This window comes from Oncorhynchus clarkii, chromosome 1 (genome assembly GCF_045791955.1).
Source record: "Oncorhynchus clarkii lewisi isolate Uvic-CL-2024 chromosome 1, UVic_Ocla_1.0, whole genome shotgun sequence".
NCBI lineage: Eukaryota > Metazoa > Chordata > Actinopteri > Salmoniformes > Salmonidae > Oncorhynchus > Oncorhynchus clarkii.
This window is the reverse complement of record NC_092147.1, coordinates 77,668,717-77,695,659: the sequence shown is the minus strand read 5'-3', so window position 1 is coordinate 77,695,659 and position 26,943 is coordinate 77,668,717. Positions and strand designations below refer to the sequence as shown.

The following is a 26,943-nucleotide window of genomic DNA, read 5'->3' as shown; positions in this document are numbered from 1 at the left end:
CCTGTTTCTGGGGAAAGATTGTGGTGGAGAAATCGGTGTTAGCTAGGTAACCAAGATAATTAAGATGTCTTATCAGCAGAATATGCTTATGAGTGAACTGTTGAGCACTCGCCATTAGAATGTCTCCTTTCGGACTCTGGGGTTGACAGCTGCACTTCCTCCCATATATGGGCCTCAGTCACTTGGGGTCCAGAGAGGGGAGAAGTCATGCCTGTCTTTCACATGTCCCTGTTGCTATGCAGAATATCAGCAGGGCGTATGGCAAAGGAGGTCAGAAGGAAACATTGTTTCCATATATGAACTATGTGTCTTTATTGCAAACCATGTGAAGGGATGGTGTGAGTAATGGGGAACCAATCACTTGTCTCCACAGTGTCGGTGTGTCAGTCACCTCCTAGGGAGAGATAGTTTTCACCTTGAACTAGAGGAGAGAACAAAGTAACAACAAATGTCCTAAGTACTGAACAAAACAAGTTATTTGTATTTGGGGCCGAAGGTCTGGCACAGGATGTGTGGGGTTGGTGTTTGGAACCATTGTACGTCATCTATGAGGTTGTGCCTATCCTGACCTATCCTGAGATGGTATATAACCCAGAAGCTAACTCCACTCAGTGGGCTCTCACTCCTTCTCCTGTGGGGGGTGGGGCGACCAGCCTCCTTATTATAATACGTTTTTAATAAAACTAATACCTTGATTGATTTTTTGCCTCTCCTCATTAATAGTTAAAGGTAGAATTTCCACTACATTCTCCAAATCTCTCATCTCATTTGTCTATCAGTCAAATTGACTTAATGAAATGACTTTAGTTTCTCAATTTCAATCTGACTAATTAGGTTGGTCATTAATGATTTGTGTGTCGGTTTGCGATGCAGATGGAATTACTGGAAGTGAGAAGACAGCAAGAGGAAGAAGAGAGGAAGAGGAATCCACCACCTGCAGAGACCCAGACGGACGATGCATCGCCACAGCAGAGGTGAGAGAAAAGCCTGGAGCACCACACTAAAATGTTGTTTGGTCTGTCTGTCATGACTTATTTAGTGCTTCTGTTCTGTGTCAGTGTTTAGGCATGCTCTCTCAACAGGCATGCTCTATTCTGGTCTTGTTTGTCCCCGTGTGTTTTATAAATACTATAAAGTATTTTGCACAGTATTACACAGAGCCGTAATCACATGGAACTCCCATCTCCAATTACTCAAGCAAACAGCCGAATGATCTTCAAGAAATGTGTAAAACAATATCTCATGGCATAATAGGGACTGTGAAATGACACACGCTATCACACTCTAACGCACACAATCTACACATGTTATTCTTTAGTTGTTTTGTTTGTATATGGTTGTGTTTTACATTTGTTTGGCTGTCCTTGTTGATCAGTCTGTTTCGTTACTTGTCGTGTTTTCTGTGGACCCCAGGAAGAGTAGCTGTTGCGTCTGCAAAAGCTAATGGGGATCTGAATCAACCTATAAACAGACAGAGGTAGACTCAGTGAAATGACGTTGCCGCGAGCAGCACCACCGATATTGAGATGAGCTAGATGCAAGACTTCGCTCTCACACAGTCACACACAGAATCTGCACGTGTGTGTGGTACAAGGCCAAAACAACAGAAGTTGAGCCTCGCACTGCAATGCTCTTAGAAGGAGAGGAAATTGCCTCCCGGGTGGCGCAGTGGTTAAGGGCGCTGTACTGCAGCGGCAGCTGTGCCATCAGAGACTCTGGGTTTGCGCCCAGGCTCTGTCATAACCGGCCGTGACCGGGAGGTCCGTGGGGCGACGCACAATTGGCCTAGCGTCGTCCGGGTTAGGGAGGGCTTGGTCGGTAGGGATGTCCTTGTCTCATCTCGCACCAGCGACTCCTGTGGCGGGCCGGGCGCAGTGCGCGCTAACCAAGGTTGCCAGGTGCACGGTGTTTCCTCCGACACATTGGTGCGGCTGGCTTCCGGGTTGGATGCGCGCTGTGTTAAGAAGCAGTGCGGCTTGGTTGGGTTGTGTATCGGAGGACGCATGACATTCAACCTTCGTCTCTCCCGAGCCCGTACGGGAGTTGTAGCGATGAGACAAGATAGTAGCTACTACAACAATTGGACACCATGAAATTGGGGAGAAAAAGGGGTAAAAATTCACAAAAAAAAATTAAAAGGAGAGGAAACCCACTGCCGTTTACTTTGTGCACTTACATCACATTTCCTTTAGGTGTGTTGTTTGGGGCTGACTGTTTTCTGTGTGTTTATAGATACAGCATTTGGGACTGTCTGTCTGTGTTATGAATGTCCCAGTGTGTTTATACTGCACTATGTTTGAGACTGATGTCTCTGTGTGTGTCGTCCCTACAGGGAGGGTGAGCAGGTGTCTCAGAACGGACTGCCATCGGACCAGGACTCCCCTCGGGTTAGTTACCGCTCCCCAGCCTACCAAAAGTACACCAGCTTTCAGACCCGCAGGACTGGGACTGGGGGCAAGAATGGCGGGTGGGTCGGACCGTGACCCCCAACACCCCCTGCCCCCCCACCCAAGGGGAGGACTGTACACCCCCCACCAGTGATTCAGACAATTAGTCACACTTATTCCTCATTTACCATTTAGCCTTATCCTATGTCCATTACAAGACACTATACCTTATCCTATGTCCATTACAAAACACTATACCTTATCCTATGTCCGTTACAAAACACTATACCTTATCCTATGTCCGTTACAAAACACTATACCTTATCCTATGTCCATTACAAAACACTATACCTTATCCTATGTCCATTACAAAACACTATACCTTATCCTATGTCCGTTACAAAACACTATACCTTATCCTATGTCCATTACAAAACACTATACCTTATCCTATGTCCGTTACAAAACACTATACCTTATCCTACCTTGAGTATTCCTTTTTCTTTTATTTGCGTAATGCGTTTTAATGCAAATTAGCTTTGCTGATTGCAGTTTCCTGTGTTGCCGTTTTTTTTATTCACCTAATCTTATTCTATCACAGCGGATGTTGCTGGACTGAACATGGATAATTAGATCAGTTGTTTTGCTTAATAGGTTAGTTATTAGTGCTTTAATCTTTTATACCTTCATATTGCTTCAAACCGACTGGTGCCTTTATTGATAGATCAAACACTGAGGACTGCTTAGCGCTGGACCTGCTCTGCAGTAGCTGATAGATGGTAGCTGATAGATGGTAGCTGATAGATGGTAGCTGGTAGCTGATAGATGGTAGCTGCGGTAGCTGATAGATGGTAGCTGCGGTAGCTGATAGATGGTAGCTGCGGTAGCTGATAGATGGTAGCTGCAGCTACATACTGGCCTATTAGCTGATCAGATGTAAGCAGAGCAAAGATTACATGGGAAGGTGGAAATAAGATATGAAACCAGTTTGGATGGTAGAGGACCAGATATAAAGTTGAGTTAGGCAACCCTATTTCAAAAGCAGAGATTGAGATTGAGCAAAGGATCAAAACAATAAGTTAATACATTTTTACATTTTAATCCTAGTGGATTGAAATTATTTATTGGTTGATAGAAAGTTAAGCATAATGAGACACAAGCACACTCACAGTGAGTGTGCGTGTGTATGAATGGACACGTGTGTGTGTGTACAGGGTTGGGGAGTAACGAATTACATTGTAGGGATTTTTTTTTACACGGGTAACTCTAATCCGTTACTAGCAAAAATATTGTAATCAGGTTACAGATACTTTTGAAAAACTAGATTACTTCAAGGATTACTTTTAAATTCAGTAGGAAGTTTGCGGAAAAAAATCTGACTCTTCTGTTTCTCAATGACGTTCAAATCAGCATTGAAAAAAGGCGCACGTTTTAAGTTTGTTCCACCTGAGTGAGTCTGACCACAAGTCAGACCACTATGATGACACACCAAATGGGTTTGATGGATCGCGGGAATAGGCTTTTGTAGGCCACAGTCCAAGCTGTGTCTCTCAATGGTGCGACTGCTGTTGGCATCCAAAGATTATCCATCTTGAATAAACGCTTGGCGGTAAGGATAACAGCAGTGGTGGAGTCAACGGCGATACGGATATCACTTATTACTGATCTCTACATAGCGCATTGATGTGAATCACACTGCTGCTCTGTCATTTAGCTATTTGTGCCTTACGGATTGTGCTTGTGGATGGCTCTTCACAAATCTAAATGTGTATTTGAACCCAATAATGGTTGAATTTAAGAAGTTTAAGCTGGGGCTTTTATTGCTCAATCTAATTCATGCTGCAAATTATATATATTTTTTATCCATAGGCCTAAAGGACACATGTTCCAACTCGCTCACTTTTGATAGACTTAAAGGGGCAATCTGTAGTTGCTACATCCATTTTTGGAGTTATATCTGTCTATCTAGAATATAACTTCGAAATGCCTCATGATCATAGTTCAACTGTCGTACCACATCAGAACCCAAAATATAAGCTTGTTTTTCTCGATGTTTGTAGACATGTAAACAAACACTGTATAGCCTCATAGCATGGTTGAAACAATCATTTTGATATCATGGATGGTCAGACCTTGTATTCATAGCTCTATCTATTAATCTGAGAGTGGTTACATTTCTCCAGGCCCATCCCTCAGCTTTTTACCAAAACAGAGGTGGGGCAAATGTTTTGTTATTGTTTCATCTGTGGATTTGCCCTTTAAACAGCTGCATATTATCAATATAAGATATCAAAGTGTCACCAACAAAAAGTTAAACAATGGCCGTATAGCAAATGCAGCATATGGCATTCATTTTTCACATGTAAATAGCACTTTTCATTAGCCCTCCAAGCATGCCATTCCATTAGCGCAGCATTTATTTTTCAACTCAGTCCATGACAGCAAAATCCTAAACAACAGAGTAGGGCTGGCTAATAAGTCCTTAGTTTTGGGGTTTTGCTCAGGTAAAATAATTTGGCTAATTTATATTTCCATATTTCCAAGTCCTATTCTTGAAGATGAAGGGGTTTAACATTTATTGGAATGGCTGGAATTCTGGTAGATTTAGATTTTTTTATGTAAAGATGTAATTGAATCGTATTATTTATTATATGTAGTAGAAAGCGATGGGTTAGAAGAAGCCTACATAACCAACCCACAAAGTAAAATGTAACATCCATATATGACCAGCTATGTAAACTTTAACATTGATTTATCCTGCAATAGATGTCGTTCAATTGGTAACATACATTGTCTTCTTCTAATGCCTCTTAAGGGGAAAGTAATCTAAAAGTAACTGAATGTAATCAGATAATGTTAGATTGGGTAATCCAAAAGTTACTTTACTGATTACAATTTTGGACAGGTAACAAGTAACGGAATACATTTATAAAGTAACCTACCCAACCGTGTGTATGTGTGGGGGAATGAAAAAGGACCCCCCCCCCCCACCCACTCACTGTGTAGATTTCTGTTGGTGTCTTTTCCTTATTTCCTCTTTCCTTTCCCCTCTCCCTTCTTTCTCTTTTCCCCCTCAGCTCGACACTCCTCTCCTCCTGTCTCCATCCCTGATGATAATACTGTTTATGTATGTTATTATTTACAAACTTACCATGTGGAACCTGAATAACTGACAGACAAAGTGCACGACTTAAATCGGTCACTCAGTAATGCCATTAAATCATATTCTTTAGTCCTCTCAGGTTTCAAGTTGCACCAGATCAAGTCAACCAGGTCTCTTGCAAAATAGATTTTTATCTCAGTGACTTACCTGAATAAAAAAAGGTTAAATAAAATTCAAGAAATCAAAAGTAGTGAGTAGCTACTGTATCTTTCACAGATGTCCATCCATTTCACATCTTCACCCTCGTCCAGACCACCCATACATGTCATAACGCCATCATACAGTACCATCTCAAATACCAGTTCACTATGTATGATTCATTTCACATCGTCTTCACCCTCGTCCAGACCACCCATATATGTCATAGCGCCATCATACAGTACCATCTCAAATACCAGTTCACTATGTATGATTCATTTCACTATGTGGAAGGGGTATTCATATCACTCCACTGTGGTAATTCTGTTTTTAGGTTGTATCAGTGGTGGCGAATGTGTTAGGAATGGGTGCATACCCCTCTACACACACTATCAGTCAATCATTGGTCTATGGTACCTGCTTTCATGTTCTCATGTCACTTTTCATGTTACTATAGCTCTGTGTATCGGATCTTCATTTCCTCCCTGGTTATGTTCGTGTTGGTCCACCCTTGAATCATTTCTTCCTTGCACACACCACACTAACACACTTTCCCCAATAAAACCTTGATAGTCAATCACTTCCCATGTTTGTTCTGTTTGTGTTGTCCTTGTACCGCGTTTTTGTCCTCATGTCTTATGTTGGTATATTGTTTTGCATGTCGTCATTGTTGTTAAATCACCTTCCACTTTCAGTGACAACTGTTATTGTTGTATATTCTATGGTTTTGTCCCGGGGTTGTTTTATACACATTCATGTGCAATACTTTTTTCATTCCATTTTTAATTTCATTGTCATGTAGATATCATTTATCCAGTGGACGTCTGACATTAAATCTACAGTATTTTATTTTGGTGTAAAAAGGCACCCATCCAAACTGGGCGATCAATGTTTGAGCAATTCTAAGGTTAGTGTGTATAGTTCTGCAGAAGGCTAATTTCTAAGGTAACTACAGTTACCACTATCAAAATTATCCTCCAATTCAATCAAAGTTGATCTGAGTATTTATGTAGAGGTGATCAGTCTAGCTGGATTATTATCAGTTTGGAGAACATATTTCAGAGAGAATTTGGGTGCAGATGTGACCATTAATAATATAATTCCCGATATGAGTGTCTGCCCAAGCGAAAAACTATTTTAGCTTTTACCCTGAACATTTAACAAAGAGGTGATGACAGATATCACTCCCATGTTGCACCAATCGAAGCACCAACCAAACCTGGCAGCGATGCAGTCCATCTCCAGTGTTGGTCCAGCCAATGGCAGGATCTCTGTATAAGCATCAAGGATTTGTCCATCGCCTGGCAAGCGCTCAGTAAAAGTATCCATGATTGGTCCAGCCTTGAAGAGCTCAGTAATGGGTAATGAGTTGGCGTGGGTGTGTTGTGAAATAATATTTTAACTGCCCAATTTTGCCTTCCCCTTCACTTTACAATAATGAAACAAATGTCAATGAGTTCAAACAATGTGCTAATTGTTTGGGATTTTGGTTTGGTCTTTCCCTCCTTTCCCTCCTTTTCACTCCCTTTCTATCTCTTTATTCAACAGTGTTTTGTGTGGGTGTGGCAATGTGGTGGGCATGTCCTAACCTCTGATCTGTGCATGTCTTTGAAATGCTCTTTCTTGCTGTCTCAGCTGGACCCCGGTCCCACTATAATCAATCCCATAATCCAACGCTCTTCTAGATCAGTAGTGGCTCAGCTTTTCTCAGAATTTATATAAAGGTTGACTGAGGTGGCTTACAGATTTTTACTGCATTTGCAAGCGTATCCCTCTAACCAAGCTTAGATTATCGGCATTTGAGTTTGTCAAACAGTGAGTCACTGCAGGTGAGAGTGAATCGAAAACTGTTAGTGTAACCTCATATCAGACGTCTAGAGTCAGATTTGGGCTCTCGAGTGGCGCAGTGGTCTAAGAGACTGCATCTCAGTGCAATAGGTGTCACTGTAGTACCTGGCTTGAATCCAGGCTGCATCACATCCGGCTGTGATTGGGAGTTCCACAGGGCGGCGCACAATTGGCCCAGCGTCGTCCGGGTTTGGCCGGGGTAGGCCGTCATTGTAAATAAGAATTTGTTCTTAACTGACTTGCCTAGTTAAATAAAGGTTCAATAAAAAGTGTAAAAAAAGATGGAGGCAGAGGTTCATTGTGAATCGGTCAGATTGAGTCATTGGAGAGTCAGGTTAGAGTAAAAGTCACAAATCAAGTCTCTAATCGAGGGCACTTGATGTCAGAGAGTAAGTTGGAGAGATCCAGTGAGCGGGTTAGAGAAAACAGTCAGACGGAGATGCAGTTAAATACTTGATTAGAGTTTCACCTCAGGCACTGAACTCTAAGAGCTGAGGAACTATATGGAGCTGTGGTCCTATAAGGAGCACATAAACACATAGGGGCATTATAGCCAGAGGTTGGGGAACAAAATTTACACAGACAAAGTCGCAACAATGTGGGTGATACAAAGATTGAGACATGACGTGAGGATAGCACAGTCACTCAGAGGTGACTCAGCTCTGGGGTTCTGTGTGTGTCATTCATCTTATGATGACTCTGGGCTATAATTGTGAAATAGAGGCACACCACATTGCCAGTTTGAGGCTGGTGTAATGGCATTGTGTTGGTTTATACAGACACCTATCCAAAGGCTCTTTTATGAAGACATTTTTCCTCCTCAAATGGAAATGTGGAGACGCATTGTGAGGAAATATTTATTTCTCATTTACAGTACAATAGTTGTAGAGAATACCGCTTTGAACTTAACTATACTTGTCTTAAAGCCATGTTGTCATATAGCAATCAAAGGGAACATGCTGAATGTTTCTACACTGCCTCTCATCCTGCATGAAGCTTTATCCAACTCTGACTTCCAGCTCCACTGTGTGTTGTCTAGCCCCAGCCTTCTCTAATACTTGTTTCTGACAGGACAACGGAGAGGAAAGTGACATCGTTAATGGGGTGGAGGAGCCCAGCCCAGGCGGGTCGCCCGGTGAAGCACGCAAGGTCAAGCCCAGCCAGGCTGCCACACTCCCGGCCAAGTCCCAGGACTCAGCCCCAGCCAACCAGATGGAAGGCTACCTGCACCGCAAACACGAGTGGGAGGGTCACAACAAGAAGGCATCCAGCAGGTACACACAGATACAGATGAAGTAGAAAGTTTACATACACTTAGGTTGGAGTCATTAAAACTAGTTTTTCAACCACTCCACAAATTTCTTATTAACAAACTATAGTTTTGGCAAATCTACTTTGCATGACACAAGTCATTTTTCCAACAATTGTTTACAGGCAGACTTATAATTCACTGCATCACAATTCCAGTGGGTCAGAAGTGTACATACACTAAGTTGACTGTGCCTTTAAACAGCTTGGAAAATTCCAGAAAATGTTATGGCTTTAGGAAGCTTCTGATAGGCTAATTGACATCATTTGAGTCAATTGGAGTTGTACCTGTGGATGTATTTCAAGGCCTACCTTCAAACTCAGTGCCTCTTTGCTTGTCATTATGGGAAAATCTAAATAAATCAGCCAAGAAAAAAATTGTGGACATCCACAAGTCTGATTCATCCTTGGTCTGGTTCATCCCACAAACGCCTGAAGATGCCACGTCCATCTGTACAAACAATAGTACGCAAGTATAACTACCATGGGACCATGCAGCCATCATACCGCTCAGGAAGGAGACGCCTTCTGTCTCCTAGAGATGAACGTACTTTGGTGAGAAAAGTACAAATCAATCCCAGAACAACAGCAAAGGACCTTGTTAAGATTCTGGAGGAAACGGGTTCAAAAGTATCTATCCACAGTAAAACGAGTCCTTTATCGACATAACCCGAAAGGCCACTCAGCAAGGAAGAAGCCACTGCTCCAAAACCGCCATAAAAAGCCAGAATACGGTTTGTAACTGCACATGGGGACTAAGATCGTACTTTTTGGAGAAATGTCCTCTGGTCTGATGAAACAAAAATAGAACTGTATGGCCATAATGACCATCGTTATGTTTGGAGGAGAAAGGGGCAGGCTTGCAAGCCAAAGAACACAATCCCAACCGTGAAGCATGGGGGTGGCAGCATCATGTTGTGGAGGTGCTTTGCTGCTGGAGGGACTGGTGCACTTCACAAAATAGATGGCATCATGAGGCAGGAATATTGTGTGGATATATTATTATTATTATTATTATTTATTTTTTAATTTTTACATATTTTTCTCCCCAATCTCGTGGTATCCAATTGTTTGTTTTTTTAGTAGCTACTATCTTGTCTCATCGCTACAACTCCCGTATGGGCTCGGTACATTGTTAGCTAATCCAAGTTTATAAATTTAAAAGGCTACTTGATCAATAGAAAACCCTTTTGCAATTATGTTAGCACAGCTGAAAACTGTTCTGATTAAAGAAGCAATAAAACTGGCCTTCTTTAGACTAGTTGAGTATCTGGAGCATCAGCATTTGTGGGTTCGATTACAGGCTCAAAATGTCCAGAAACAAAGAACCTTCTTCTGAAACTCGTCTATGTAGATAGAAAAATCAGCTGTTTCCAGCTACAATAGTAATTTACAACATTAACCATGTCTACACTGTATTTCTGATCAATTTGATGTTATTTTCTTTCAAAAACAGGGACATTTAAGTGACCCCAAACTTTTGAACTGTAGTGTACGTGGACACCTGCTCGTCAAACATAATTTCAAAATCATGGACATTAATATGGAGTTGGTCCCCCCCCCCTTTGCTACTATAACAACCTCCACTCTTCTGAGAAGGCTTTGAACTAGATGTTGGAACATTGCTGCGGAGACTTACTTCCATTCAGCAACAAGAGCATCTGTGAGGTTGGGTGATTTAGGTGTGGCTCGCAGTTCATCCCAAAGGTGTTCGATGGGGTTGAGGTTAGGGCTCTGTGCAGGCCATTTCAAGTTCTTCCACACCGATCTTGACAATCCATTATCATGCTCAAACAGGAAAGGTCCTTCCCCAAACTGTTGCCACAAAGTTGGAAGCGCTTAATCGTCTAGAATGCCATTGTATGCTGTAGCGTTAATATTTCCCTTCACTGGAACTAAGAAACTATGAAAAACATCCCCAGATCATTATTCCTCCTCCGAACTTTAGTTGGCATTATGCATTTGGGCGGGTAGTGTTCTCCTGGCATCCTCCAAACACAGATCTGTCAGCCAGACTGCCAGATGGTGAAGCTTGATTCATCACTCCAGAGAACGCGTTTCCACTGCACCAGAGTCCAATGGCGGTGAGCTTTACACCACTCCAGCCGACGCTTGACAATGTGCATGGTGAACTTAGGCTTGTGTGCAGCTGCTCAGCCATGGAAACCCATTTTATGATGCTCCCGACAAACAGTTATTGTGCTGACGTTGCTTCGAGGCAGTTTGGAAGTCGCTAGTGAGTGTTGCAACTGAGGACAGATTATTTTTATGCCTTATATGCTTCAGCATTCGGCATTCCCATTCTATGAACTTGTTGCCTACCATTTTGCGGCTGAGTCGTTGTTGCGCCCAGACGTTTCCACTTCACAATAACAGCCCTTAGCTCTAGCAGGGCAGAAATTTGCTGAACTGACTTGTTGGGAAGGTGGCATCCAATGACGGTGCCACATTGAAAGTCACTGAGCTCTTCAGTAAGGTCATTCTATTGCCTATGTTTGTCTATGGAGATTGCATGGCTGTGTGCCTGATTTTATACACTTGTCTGCAAGGGTGTGGCTGAACTAGCTGAATCCACTAATTTTAAAGGATGTCCACATACTTTTGTGTGTATATAGTGACATTCCTGACAAATTATTTTGCCGGCACTGCACTGACAACTTTTTGTCTGTTTCAGATCCTGGCACAATGTGTATTGCGTGATCAACAACCGGGAGATGGGCTTCTACAAAGACCATAAGAGTGCCAGCCAGGGGATCCCTTACCACAACCAGATCCCCATCAGCCTGAAGGATGCTGCATGTGAGGTCGCCCTCGACTACAAGAAGAAGAAACATGTGTTCAAACTGAAGTGAGAACTACTTAGTGAATCGCTCCCTCTGTGTCTTGATGAGGTCTTGCATACTGTAGCCAGTAGTATGCTTTACTCAAGTTTTTATTTTCCTTTTACAGAGCTACAGATGGCAATGAGTATCTCTTCCAAGCCAACGAGGATGTAAGTTTGTTTAGCTATAAATTCGTACAGTGTATGTGAGTGACGTTCTTCCTGTGAATGTTGTTTACTATCTTCAGTCCTTGTCTCCATGTGGATGGCGTGGGTGTCTGAATTTTGATGTATTGGTATGATCTGTGATGTGTGTCCTGATAAATCCTTGTCTGGGCCGCAGGAGGAGATGAACTCGTGGATGCAAGCCATCTCCAGCGCTGCGTCCTCTGATAAGACCGAGATGACCCCCAGCAGCCATAGCACCCCCGCCTCCAGCCGAGCCCAGACCCTGCCCGCCTCCGTCGCCCTGGCAACTGAGTCCAGCCCTGGCAAGCGTGAGAAAGACAAAGAAAAGCGCTTCAGCCTTTTCAGCAAAAAGAAATAGACCCCTCAGCCCCCCAATACCATTCCTCTCATCTCCCCTGCTCCTCTTAAAGCCAGACTCCAGCATGCAAGCTCAGAGCCAAAACTCCACACTCTGTGCCTAACAATCCTACAGCTGGGCTCAGAGGTCAAATACAGTATGCCATTTTCTTTTTTTAAGATAAGGAACAAACAAAAAAAGATGAGAAATGATGTTACGGTAGACATGATGCTTTGGGCAGCTGACATTGTAAACCATCCATAATTCACCGCTGAAAAACAAGACCGGGTTTCCAGTTAAGATTTCTTTGTATTTTCTCTCTGTTTTCCTGCTTTCTCATCCCCGTGCTTTTCACTTGTTGCTTTGGTTGTTTTTTCCCTGTTCTTTTTGTAATAGTATGTAGTTTCTAGGGTCTGGCCTCAGTTTTGTGAGGCGATCTTTGAAAGATGACATTCTTCTGAGTTGAAAAACAAAGTCAGCGGTGCTTTGAACTGTGTATAACTTGTCTATAACAAACTATTAAAAACCAGTTTAATTTCACTTACTAATAATAAGCTCTACGACCATTAAGCTTCAATGTAGTCTCATTTTATCCCTTAAAACGTAGTATAACACATTCATTTGGATGAAAAGACGGGGGTTAATTTTCTCCATCACTGTGGCAAATTTCTGTCATATCGCTTCAAGATATTGGACTTTCAAGACGCAAATGGTACGTTCAAGACAACTGGGAACTCAGAAAAATATGAGGTCAAATCATGACTTCAGTGATCTTCAGGTCGGAACTCTAGAAAGAGGCTGGATGACGTTCTTTCCTTTTTTTGACTTTCCAGTTGTCTTAAACGCACTGAAGTCAGAGATTTCTGAGTTCCCAGTTGTTTTGAACACAGCCAAAGTGTCACTTGCCACATCCTAATGTTCATGCAAAACACATCATGATGTGGCAATTGAAACTTTGCTTCTTGAAAGGCCAATATCTTGAAACTTGACTGCTGACATACAACACATTTTGGGACTTTATCAACTGTGGACTAATGAAATAAATACCAAAATATAGTTTTTGGGTGGAGTTTTCCTTTACGTTTGTCATGATTTTTTGTACAATGTTATCATATACTAGTCCGGCTCAAATTGCTAAGACCAGTCAGTATGTTGGATATCCATGAAGAACTAGAACACAGATTAACACAGATTAATGAAAACATTATTCTGTCCTTTATTAAATTTGTTTTCCTACATATTTGAGTTGCATTATGTATGTTTAAAATGTATTGAGCATAAAAATGTATGTACAATACAATAAACACTTTAAGCATTGTTGTTAAGTGGAAAAGTGAATTCTATAGCGTTTACTGGAATAAGTCTTGTCATGGGAAAATGGTTGCTTGCTTGTTGGCTATAGCACTGCATATTATCATTTTTGCTAAAAATCTCTGGCTATTTGATAAATAGTGTGCATTTCTCTGTCACTGTACCTATTGTAATGAAATATTTCTTCATATTGCACAATCAACAATGCCATGATGGGAGAAAGCTTGTTTTCCATAGCAGGTTCTCTAGGTATGTAGTTTAATATGGACCAAGGTCACAGGTAGATGGAACTGCACCAGTAGACTTTTACCCTCTCTGTTAAATATGTGCAAAACCATTAAATTGCTTTTAAGATGCTATCTCTCTTTGTTTTCAGTATGACAGCTTCACCCCAAATCAGAAACTATTCCTGTTGTCATTACAGCCTCTATACGATTTAATATATTTTAATGACATGCCTCATTAGGTGCAACCACTTATTATTTATTATTCATTACAAAAACGCTCAATGCTTTTACTAAGCAATTAGAGACGTTACTATGTAAAAACATGTTAATGAGTAATTACATTTCTGTTTAAACAACATAAGCAATGAAAGTTATGTAATAAGTCCTGTGTCCTCTTCACTTTCACCTCATTTAGGCAATATAGATTTTTCTGACTGTCCGTAACTCTCAGTATTGTTGGGTCACTCAATTCTTGGTTCCCTTTCACAATTGCCTGTGCACCATCTAGTGGCCGAAAGGAAATATTGCAGCCCCAGTAACATTTCTTCAGATAACTAATCTCATTCCCAGACGCTTGGTGCCTTGGAAAGAGATAAGCAGAAAGCTAAACAATTTATCAATGGAAAAATACAAAGATATTTTAATTTGTTCTGATATGTGACATAAGACTACTATGGGCACCAGTTTGATCAAATGGTTTAGGGTAAGAAGTCATGGAGTATAGGGATTAGATGGCCTGCTGTTAATTTAAATAACCACTTCCAGCCCCTCCAGAAACATCAGCACTGCCGACCAATTAGGTTTGTCAATTAATTTGGGTAAATTGAAGCCTGTCCTCCAAACGAATGCAAGAATAACGTGTTTGACCTTGCAAGACTATGTAGGGTGGGCTGTAGGTAGGAGAATCCCCTATGATGAAAATTGTGCTGTAAAATTATCAGACCATGGGTTAACCAATTTGCTTTTAATTTAGACGTTATTTCATCCCAATGGCCATGAAAGGAAGGAGACCACAAAGAAGACTGTGTTAACAGGTTGTAATTTGGCTATCAAAGTAACCCCCTTCGCAGAGTACTCACCTCTGAGTAATCTAACAGCCAACCTGAGGGGACAGGAGCGTGGGATATATTTCATTGAGATTATGATGCGGACGATGCTCCCCGTCTCTCTAATTGGGAAAGGGCAGTAATGTTCCTTCAACATTTCTATCACAAGAGGGCGCCAGAGTACCAGTGTATTGGAACTCTTGGATGTATTATATTGGCAAAGTAGAAATGCTCACTAACAGGAATGTAAACAAATTTGTGCACAGCATTTTAGAGAAATACGTTTTTTGTCTGTATGGAACATTTCTGGCATCTTTTATTTCAGCTTATGAAACAGGACCAACACTTTTAAATCTTGCACTTCTATTTTTGATTAGAATAGATGGGTTTATTCCAGGGTTTCTTAATTAAACTATTGGCCGGGACCCAAAGTGGGCCCAGGACATGTGGGAGGTGGGTCACGAATTATGAGAATACATCTATAATCGCATACTATTTCTTCTTCATTTGGGTTACAGAAGAACGGTCCATTTCTCATGAGAAAGTTTGAGAGCCCCTGCTCTATTCTATCAACCCTGACAACCAGATATCTGGGGTCAACAAATCAATACAGTTTGAAACAAATTCTTCTCTGCATTAATTCAAGCAGTGACTCGCAATTACTTTGTGCATCAGTAGTATTTGTAATTTTACTAGTCATAAAGAGTATGAGGTTAGAACCCCAGGAAGAGTAGCTTCTGCTAAAAGATCATGGGAATCCAGTACACAGTGCATGAAATAAACCACAGAACATATCTTATTATTACATACTTTCACCCAGCAGCATACCCTGGTTAGATGATTAAGGGAGGGGATGATGTATTATAACAAAGTAACATTTGACTACCTCCCAGCACCGTGTCAACATGAACAGTTGTCTTAGTTAGATTAGGCTTGGCATTGACATAGCAGCTTATTATGTTGCCATGGTTAGGCTAGGTGGAGCATAGCAATGGTCTGAGTAAAGCCAGTTCTGTTTTTGCTTTAGCCAACTTCTCTATCATTCATTCTCCTCTATCACTCATCCATGATATATGGTGTGCATGGCAACCAGACCTGCGTTCAAATGAATGTATTTCAGTATTTGTAATTTAAATACTTATTTTCTGAGTATTTTAGTGTTTTCAAATAATGTGGCCTAAATCAATGACTTCTATTTGGAAGTATTTGAAAGTATTTTCAAATAATTTCTTATAAATAGCCTACCACTTGAAAGTATTTTCAAATACTTATTTCAAATACTATTTTCAAGTACAGTTGAAGTCGGAACTTTACATACACTTACAGTGGGGAGAACAAGTATTTGATACACTGCTGATTTTGCAGGTTTTCCTACTTACAAAGCATGTAGAGGTCTGTAATTTTTATCATAGGTACACTTCAACTGTGAGAGACGGAATCTAAATCAAAAATCCAGAAAATCACATTGTATGATTTTTAAATAATTAATTAGCATTTTATTGCATGACATAAGTATTTGATCACCTACCAACCAGTAAGAATTCCGGCTCTCACAGACCTGTTAGTTTTTCTTTAAGAAGCCCTCCTGTTCTCCGCTCATTACCTGTATTAACTGCACCTGTTTGAACTCGTTACCTGTATAAAAGACACCTGTCCAAACACTCAATCAAACAGACTCCAACCTCTCCACAATGGCCAAGACCAGAGAGCTGTGTAAGGACATCAGGGATAAAATTGTAGACCTGCACAAGGCTAGGATGGGCTACAGGACAATAGGCAAGCAGTTTGATGAGAAGGCAACAACTGTTGGCGCAATTATTAGAAAATGGAAGAAGTTCAAGATGACGGTCAATCACCCTCTGATCGGTGGCTCCATGCAAGATCTCACCTCGTGGGGCATCAATGATCATGAGGAAGGTGAGGGATCAGCCCAGAACTACACAGCAGGACCTGGTCAATGACTTGAGGAGAGCTGGGACCACAGTCTCAAAGAAAACCATTAGTAACACACTACACCGTCATGGATTAAAATCCTGCAGCGCACGCAAGGTCCCCCTGCTCAAGCCAGCGCATGTCCAGGCCCGTCTGAAGTTTGCCAGTGACCATCTGGATGATCCAGAGGAGGAATGGGAGAAGGTCATGTGGTCTGATGAGACAAAAATAGAGCTTTTTGGTCTAAACTCCACTCGCCGTGTTTGGAGGTAGAAGAAGGATGAGTACAACCCCAAGAACACCATCCCAACCGTGAAGCATGGAGGTGGAAACATAATTCTTTGGGGATGCTGTTCTGCAAAGGGGACAGGACGACTGCACCATATTGAGGAGAGGATGGATGGGGCGATGTATCGCGAGATCTTGGCCAACAGCCTCCTTCCCTCAGTAAGAGTATTGAAGATGGGTCGTGGCTGGGTCTTCCAGCATGACAACGACCCGAAACACATAACCAGGGCAACTAAGGAGTGGCTCCGTAAGAAGCATCTCAAGGTCCTGGAGTGGCCTAGCCAGTCTCCAGACCTGAACCCAATAGAAAATCTTTGGAGGGAGCTGAAAGTCCTTATTGCCCAGCGACAGCCCCGAAACCTGAAGGATCTGGAGAAGGTCTGTATGGAGGAGTGGGCCAAAATCCCTGCTGCAGTGTGTGCAAACCTAGTCAAGAACTACATGAAATGTATGATCTCTGTAATTGCAAACAAAGGGTTCTATACCAAATATTAGGTTCTGCTTTTCTGATGTACCAAATACTTATGTCATGCAATAAAATGCAAATTAATTACTTAAAAATCATACAATGTGATTTTCTAGATTTTTGTTTTACATTCCGTCTCTCGCAGTTGAAGTGTACCTATGATAAAAATGACAGACCTCTACATGCTTTGTAAGTAGGAAACACTGCCGATTTTACAGGTTATCAAATACTTGTTCTCCCCACTGTATAAAAGTCGTTTTTCAACCACTCCACAAATTTCTTGTTAACAAACTATAGTTTTGGCAAGTCGGTTAGGACATCTACTTTGCATGACACAAGTAATTTTTCCAACAGTTGTTTACAGACAGATTATTTCACTTATAATTCACTGTATCACAACTCCAGTGGGTTGGACGTTTACATACACTAAGTTGACTGTGCCTTCAAACAGCTTGGAATATTCCAGAAAATGATGTCATGGCTTTAGAAGCTTCTGATAGGCTAATTGACATAATTTGAGTCAATTGGAGGTGTACTTGGATGTATTTCAAGGCCTACCTTCAAACTCAGTGCCTCTTTGCTTGACATCATGGGAAAATCTAAAGAAATCAGCCAAGACCTCAAAGAAAATTGTAGACCTCCATAAGTCTGGTTCATCATTGCGAGCAATTTCCAAATGCCTGAAGGTACCACGTTCATCTGTACAAACAATAGTACGTAAGTATGAACACCATGGGACCACGCAGCCATCATACCGCTCAGGAAGGAGACACGTTCTGTCTCCTAGAGGTGAACGTACTTTGGTGTGAAAAGTGCAAATCAATCCCAGAACAACAGCAAAGGAACTTGTGAAGATGCTGGCGGAAACAGGTACAAAAGTATCTATATCCACAGTAAAAGGAGTCCTATATCGACATAACCTGAAAGGCCGCTCAGCAAGGAAGAAGCCACTGCTCCAAAACCGCCATAAAAAGCCAGACTACAGTTTGCAACTGCACATGGGGACAAAGATCGTACTTTTTGGAGAATTGTCCTCTGGTCTGATGAAACAAAAATAGAACTGTTTGGCTATAATGACCATTGTTGTGTTTGGAGGAAAAAGGGGGAGGCCTGCAAGCCAAAGAACACCATCCCAACCGTGAAGCACGGGGGTGGCAGCATCATGTTGTGGAGGTGCTTTGCCGCATGAGGGACTGGTGCACTTCACAAAATAGATGGCTTCATGAGGCAGGAAAATTGTGTGAATATATTGAAGCAACATCTCAAGACATCAGTCAGGAAGTTAAATCTTGGTCGCAAATGGGTCTTCCAAATGGACAATGACCCCAAGCATACTTCCAAAGTTCTGGCAAAATGTCTTAAGGACAACAAAGTCAAGGTATTGGAGTGGCCATCTCAAAGCCCTGACCTCAATCCTATATCATTTTTTGGGGCAGAACTGAAAAAGTGTGTGCGAGCAAGGAGGCCTACAAACCTGACTCAGTTACACCAGCTCTGTCTGGAGGAATGGGCCAAAATTCACCCAACTTATTGTGGGAAGCTTGTGGAAGGCTACTTGAAATGTTTGACCCAAGTTAAACAATTTAAAGGCAATGCTACCAAATAATAATTGAGTGTATTTAAACTTCTGACCCACTGGGAATGTGATGAAAGAAATCAAAGCTGAAAGAAATAATTTTCTCTACTGACATTTCACATTCTCAAAATAAAGTGGTGATCCTAACTGTCCTTAAACATGGAATTTTTACTAGGATTAAATGTCAGGAATTGTGAAAAACTGAGTTTAAATGTCTTTGGCTAAGGTGTATGTAAACATCTGACTTCAACTGTACCTTGGTTAAATGCACAGGAATGTATTTGAGTCAGAGTGTAGGCCTCCTTGCCGAGTATTTTAGTATTTCCATATACATTCCAATATTCACCTACTTATCTAAATACTCACTTTCAAATGTCTCTGAAAGTAATTGAAATACCCAAAATATTATTTGAACCCAGGTTTGATGGCAGCACATGTCAGAGGAGTTGGCTATCTGGCAACAGGCTTGGCAGGGTGGAGCAGTGATTCAAACCCCAAGCAGTTGTTATGGTGAGAAATAGGTAGGCTGCTAGAGTCCCATGGGAGTTGTCATTCAAGGGGAGAATCTCAACTGAATACTCACGCATCCTCTCTCCTCGCCTCCATTTCAAAATCCATTGGATGTGAGAGCCAGAGGTCCCTCCCCTCTGACCTTCTCCTCCAAAGGGTGTTGATAAGGAGGCGAAGAGAGAGGACGCTTGAGATTCTCCCAAGGTCTATGTGAATACGACTAGAAGAATATGAACTCAGCCAGCCAACTCCTCTCACATGCAACATAATCACAGAGAGCCCTACAGGAGGCCCAGTTGAATGGCATGGTAGATTGCACTGGCTCTCCAGTGAAGTCTGTCACCCTGCAGTGCTGTTCAAGGGGCTGGCAATGGCATGCTCTACTTAGCATTTAGCCTTTGAGAACGTTCTACACATCAGTTCCAAGAGTCCAGTTTCCATCTAGAATAATTATTGTACTATGTACCCACCCACCTAGCTTTCTTAAGATGAATGCACTCGAAGTCGCTCTGGATAAAAACATCTGCTAAATGACTAAAATGTAAATGTGAAAGTATGCAAGGATATTAGAGTACAGAGGATCCGTCAAAGGGGGACTTAATAATCAGTAAGAGTTTATGGTTGTTCGACCCTTTACAGAAAATGTACTGGTGTTTTGATTGGAGATTCATGGATACAAGAGATATTCAGCTCTAGAATGCATCTGTATCACATGTGAGTTAAAGACTCCCCCTTTGGTTCAACTGTCTCAAATTTGACAAATCAAAATATGAATATGATTCAGGCAAAATTATTATATCCCATTTAGTTTCCTATTTGGGATTGAACTCCATCCAATTTCATCTACCATCGAACTTGTCTCAAAAAAACAATTGATCAGTTGCTATTCGATTCAGTCAGTTCCTATTCGGTCTAATCTCTTTATTTTTATTAGGGCCTACAATTTTAATGATTAAATTGAATTAAATTTCACTCATATGAATTGACTCAATTATTGCTGATCGTAGAAGCTGCCATTCTGTTTTCAGACCTAATCGATGTATTTTTCATCTGTAGGTCTTCAAGACCTTGGACAGCGCTTCACTATTGCTGACTGGTAGTTGTAGTTTTCGATGTTTTGGACCAACGAGAAAGCGTGAGAGAGGGAATGCCTCAGCCATAAACACATCAATACCCATAAACCTGTGCAGCTAGCCGCTCATCGTCGGTGGCAGTGCAGGGGTGGTTTGCAGGGTGTTGTGGTTACTAGCTCTTCGAAACCAGAGAGAGGCTATTCTAAAAAATATTACGTTTAAGTACTTGATGGGGAAAGTCTCCATTACGTTACTACATTAATATTAATATGCAATGAATAACACAGTGCTAGACCTCCGCTCAGCTTTCCACCCCGGTTTATCAAAGGCATCGCCTGCCATTCGCCCATATGAGTAGGTTTATTTCGCTCGCTGCCCGGAATCCCTACTTTCATCCATCCATGTGAGATGCGGGAGATACCGTGGAGTCGCGGGGTGAGCGACTGTGTTTGGAAGCCCATAGATTGTTTGCCTCTGCACGGAAGTTAGCAGAGAATTTTCATTTTGGGGCGTCTTCACACTGACAGCGGCGAACCAGCTGTGGCTGTCAAGACAGGTCGTACTCTGTCAGAGTGATTTGCTGTGAAAATCCGTAATTCCTCACAATTGTTCGATTCTCGGATTTACTCCAACCAGATTTGTGAATGGAAGACAGACATATTGCATGTTCGGCCTATTTTCTACATGTTTGTTTGCTTTGAAATGTTTATTTGTTAGTTATTGTCTTGAGAAATATATAAAACCGCAGTAACTATGGCTGATGTTACGGTTAAGGATTAGTGTGCGGATTATATTTCAGCAGCAGCCGAATCCTCCAGCAGTTGTGTTCATTTGCTGTTTGTTTATTTGACTAGTACCTCTGTTTTCGTTGTCATTTGAAAAGGAACCCATTTTAAATGGATAAAAAAGCAATGTAATGTCATTTAGTGGAGTAAATTAACTTTTGTAAGACATGGTAAAAGGTTAAAAAATATATGTTTTATGAGGAAAATAATGAATTAATCCACAATCTAAATTAGAGTAGGCTAACATAATAACAATTCAGGCAACACCGTGTCTAAAGGCAAACATTATGAATGGGTCTGAGGTGTATCAGTCCTTGCCGGTGTTTTCTCAAAACGCAATGTGCACATCTGCTGTAGGATGCGGGAATTAAGCTGTTTATGATAGGCTACATATAGGAAAATGTAATCTGTTAGGATTTTTCTAATTTAATCAGTGAGGGGCTCATAAAGTTTGCACGTGCATGTCAGTGATCCGTGGTTGTGGTGCAGCCTACTGTAGGGTGGAATAATTCACTAAACTAACAAATTGTCAGATATCATGGCGGATCGGACTGCTCCGCATTGCCAACTGAGATTAGAATGGATCTACGGGTACAGGGGGCATCAATGCCGAAACAACCTGTACTACACCGCTGGCAAAGAAGTGGTCTATTTCGTGGCTGGCGTCGGCGTGGTTTACAATACCAGAGAACACACTCAGAAGTTTTACCTGGGCCACAACGATGACATTATAAGGTGAGTGTTACTTGGAATATACATACAGTAGCCTTCAAAACAACACCAAGAAGTCTATGCATAAAGTGCGAACAAAATTCGCACAATTTAAGAATGTAGAATATCCATTTAAAACATAACATTGTCCTCTCATTAGCATCTCTTCAAAATCACACTTTTTATTTAATCTAAAATAATCTCAATGAATACCTTAATTAAAGCAATAAATTGATGCATGGCATCACTCCAGTGTTGCTCTGTCCCTTGTGAGCCTTCCCTGTGCAGATGTAATGTGTATCCTGTCCAGAGAGGCTGTGTACTACGTGAGGGGGTCATTGCAATAATTGTATTCATAGAGGTCATTGGGCTACTATTTGTACTATGATTTTCCTTATATCTCGCATGACTGACTACATCACGACTGTCTACATCAAGACTGACTGCATCACGACTGACTGCATCACGACTGTCTACATCACGACGGTCTACTTTACGACTGTCTACATCACGACTGTCTACATCAAGACTGACTGCATCACGACTGACTGCATCACGACTGTCTACATCACAACTGTCTACATCACGACTGTCTACTTTACGACTGTCTACATCACGTCTGTCTACATCAAGACTGACTGCATCACGACTGTCTACTTTACGACTGTCTACATCACGACTGTCTACATCAAGACTGACTGCATCACGACTGTCTACATCACGACTGTCTACATCAAGACTGACTACGACTGTCTACATCACGACTGTCTACTTTACGACTGTCTACATCACAACTGTCTACATCACGGCTGTCTACATCACGACTGTCTACTTTACGACTGTCTACTACTGTCTACATCACGACTGACTGCATCATGACTGTCTACTTTACGACTGTCTACGACTGTCTACATCACGACTGACTGCATCACGACTGTCTACATCACGACTGTCTACTTTACGACTGTCTACATCACGACTGACTGCATCATGACTGTCTACATCACGACTGTCTACTTTACGACTGTCTACATAAAGACTGACTGCATCACGACTGACTGCATCATGACTGTCTACATCACGACTGTCTACATCACGACTGTCTACTTTACGACTGTCTACATCACGACTGTCTACATCACGGCTGTCTACATCACGACTGTCTACTTTACGACTGTCTACGACTGTCTACATCACAACTGACTGCATCATGACTGTCTACTTTACGACTGTCTACGACTGTCTACATCACGACTGACTGCATCATGACTGTCTACATCACGACTGTCTACATCACGACTGTCTACATCACGACTGTCTACATCACGACTGTCTTCATCACGACTGTCTACTTTATGACTGTCAACATCACGACTGTCTACATCACGACTGACTGCATCACGATTGTCTACTTCACGACTCTACTTCACGACTGTCTACATCACGGCTGTCTACATCACGACTGTCTACATCACGACTGACTGCATCACGACTGTCTACTTCACGGCTGTCTACATCACGGCTGTCTACATCACGACTGTCTACATCACGACTGACTGCATCACGACTGTCTACTTCACGACTCTACTTCACGACTGACTGCATCACGACTGTCTACTTCACGACTCTACTTCACGACTGTCTAAATCACGGCTGTCTACATCACGACTGTCTACATCACAACTGTCTACATCACGACTGACTGCATCACGACTGTCTACTTTACGACTGTCTACATCACGACTGTCTACGACTGTCTACATCACGACTGACTGCATCACAACTGTCTACACCAAGGCTGTCTACTTCACGACGGTCTACATCACAACTCTACTTCACGACTGTCTACATCACGGCTGTCTAAATCACGGCTGTCTACATCACGACTGTCTACATCACGACTGACTGCATCACGACTGTCTACTTCACGACTCTACTTCACGACTGTCTACATCACGGCTGTCTACATCACGACTGTCTACATCACGACTGACTGCATCACGACTGTCTACATCACGGCTGTCTACATCACGGCTGTCTACATCACGACTGTCTACATCACGACTGACTGCATCACGACTGTCTACTTCACGACTCTACTTCACGACTGACTGCATCACGACTGTCTACTTCACGACTCTACTTCACAACTGTCTAAATCACGGCTGTCTACATCACGACTGTCTACATCACAACTGTCTACATCACGACTGACTGCATCACGACTGTCTACTTTACGACTGTCTACATCACGACTGTCTACGACTGTCTACATCACGACTGACTGCATCACAACTGTCTACATCACGGCTGTCTACTTCACGACGGTCTACATCACGACTCTACTTCACGACTGTCTACATCACGGCTGTCTACATCACGGCTGTCTACATCACGACTGTCTACATCACGACTGACTGCATCACGACTGTCTACTTCACGACTCTACTTCACGACTGTCTACATCACGGCTGTCTACATCACGACTGTCTACATCACGACTGACTGCATCACGACTGTCTACATCACGGCTGTCTACATCACGGCTGTCTACATCACGACTGTCTACATCACGACTGACTGCATCACGACTGTCTACTTCACGACTCTACTTCACGACTGACTGCATCACGACTGTCTACTTCACGACTCTACTTCACGACTGTCTAAATCACGGCTGTCTACATCACGACTGTCTACATCACGACTGTCTACATCACGACTGTCTACTTCACGACTCTACTTCACGACTGTCTACATCACGGCTGTCTACATCACGACTGTCTACTACTTCACGACTGACTGCATCACGACTGTCTACTTCACGACTCTACTTCACGACTGTCTAAATCACGGCTGTCTACATCACGACTGTCTACATCACGACTGACTGCCTCACGACTGTCTACATCACGGCTGTCTACATCACGGCTGTCTACATCACGGCTGTCTACATCGCGGGTGTCTACATCACGACTGACTGCATCACGACTGTCTACTTCACGACTGTCGACATCACGGCTGTCTATATCACGACTGTCTACATCACGGCTGTCTACATCACGACTGTCTACTTTACGACTGTCTACCTTACGACTGTCTACATCACGACTGTCTACATCACGGCTGTCTACATCACGGCTGTCTACATCACGACTGTCTACATCATGACTGTCTACATCACGACTGACTGCATCACGACTGTCTACGACTGTCTACTTCACGACTGACTACATCACGACTGTCTACTTCACAACTGTCGACATCACAGCTGTCTACTTCACGACGGTCTACATCACGACTCTACTTCACGACTGTCTACATCACGGCTGTCTACATCACGGCTGTCTACATCACGACTGTCTACATCACGACTGACTGCATCACGACTGTCTACTTCACGACTCTACTTCACGACTGTCTACATCACGGCTGTCTACATCACGACTGTCTACATCACGACTGACTGCATCACGACTGTCTACATCACGGCTGTCTACATCACGACTGACTGCATCACGACTGTCTACTTCACGACTCTACTTCACGACTGACTGCATCACGACTTTCTACTTCACGACTCTACTTCACGACTGTCTAAATCACGGCTGTCTACATCACGACTGTCTACATCACGACTGACTGCCTCACGACTGTCTACATCACGGCTGTCTACATCACGGCTGTCTACATCACGGCTGTCTACATCGCGGGTGTCTACATCACGACTGACTGCATCACGACTGTCTACTTCACGACTGTCGACATCACGGCTGTCTATATCACGACTGTCTACATCACGGCTGTCTACATCACGACTGTCTACTTTACGACTGTCTACCTTACGACTGTCTACATCACGACTGTCTACATCACGGCTGTCTACATCACGGCTGTCTACATCACGACTGTCTACATCATGACTGTCTACATCACAACTGACTGCATCACGACTGTCTACGACTGTCTACTTCACGACTGACTACATCACGACTGTCTACTTCACAACTGTCGACATCACGGCTGTCTACATCACGACTGTCTCGATCACGACTGTCTACGACTGTCTACGACTGTCTACTTCACAACTGTCTATTTCACAACTGTCTACTTCACAACTGTCTACTTCACAACTGTCTACTTATGTCAAAAGCTATTTTGACATAAGCTATTAGATATAAGACATAAACTATTTCAGCACCACTGTTAATTGGACAGCTCCTTGTTTTTTCGATTCAACCATGCTGATTTGAAAGCACGGAGATGGCCCACAGCTCCTCACTCCAAGGTATTCAAGAGCTAAAAAGCCTCTTAAAAGCTCTTGTATCCCTTGCATACCTGCAAGTATGGTAGCAGTGCCCCCTGTAAAGCACACACTGGAGAGGGGTTGAGGCTGGGGGATGTGTGAAGTGTATAGTTCTTAGTTCTGTATGCAACTAGAGTATTTTTAAGAGACCACGAGCTGACAGCGCAGATGGGGAGTTGGTTTCTATTGAGCACAATGCTGGTTGCTATTGAGCACAATGCTGTTTGGATTGAGCACAATGCTGTTTGGATTGAGCCCAGTGCTATTTGGATTGAGCCCAGTGCTGTTTGGATTGAGCCCAGTGCTATTTGGATTGAGCCCAGTGCTGTTTGGATTGAGCCCAGTGCTGTTTGGATTGAGCCCAGTGCTGTTTGGATTGAGCCCAGTGCTGTTTGGATTGAGCCCAGTGCTGTTTGGATTGAGCCCAGTGCTGTTTGGAATGAGCCCAGTGCTGTTTGGATTGAGCCCAGTGCTGTTTGGATTGAGCCCAGTGCTGTTTGGATTGAGCCCAGTGCTGTTTA

At 42.5% G+C, this 26,943-nt stretch overlaps 2 protein-coding genes across 4 annotated transcripts in view; both read left to right on the top strand.

Annotated features, from left to right (window-relative positions):
• The window catches only part of LOC139412798 (spectrin beta chain, non-erythrocytic 1-like), a 128,447-nt gene extending 114,586 nt beyond the window's left edge, over positions 1-13,861 (top strand). For both annotated transcript variants that reach the window (XM_071159530.1, XM_071159523.1), the window contains 6 exons: positions 874-974; positions 2,333-2,387; positions 8,608-8,810; positions 11,519-11,692; positions 11,794-11,836; positions 12,009-13,861. In XM_071159530.1, the coding sequence (XP_071015631.1) occupies positions 874-974; positions 2,333-2,387; positions 8,608-8,810; positions 11,519-11,692; positions 11,794-11,836; positions 12,009-12,212 (780 nt within the window). In that variant the 3' untranslated portion in view covers positions 12,213-13,861. The remainder of the gene's footprint in view (positions 1-873; positions 975-2,332; positions 2,388-8,607; positions 8,811-11,518; positions 11,693-11,793; positions 11,837-12,008) is intronic.
• Positions 13,862-20,764: 6,903 nt separating this feature from the next.
• The window catches only part of LOC139412756 (echinoderm microtubule-associated protein-like 6), a 104,334-nt gene continuing 98,155 nt past the window's right edge, over positions 20,765-26,943 (top strand). The window contains exons 1-2 of one of the 2 annotated variants that reach the window (XM_071159447.1): positions 21,087-21,176; positions 21,939-22,140. In XM_071159447.1, the coding sequence (XP_071015548.1) occupies positions 21,944-22,140 (197 nt within the window). In that variant the 5' untranslated portion in view covers positions 21,087-21,176; positions 21,939-21,943. Of the gene's footprint in view, positions 22,141-26,943 lie in introns of both variants that reach the window. The other variant, XM_071159454.1, reaches the window with a different exon arrangement.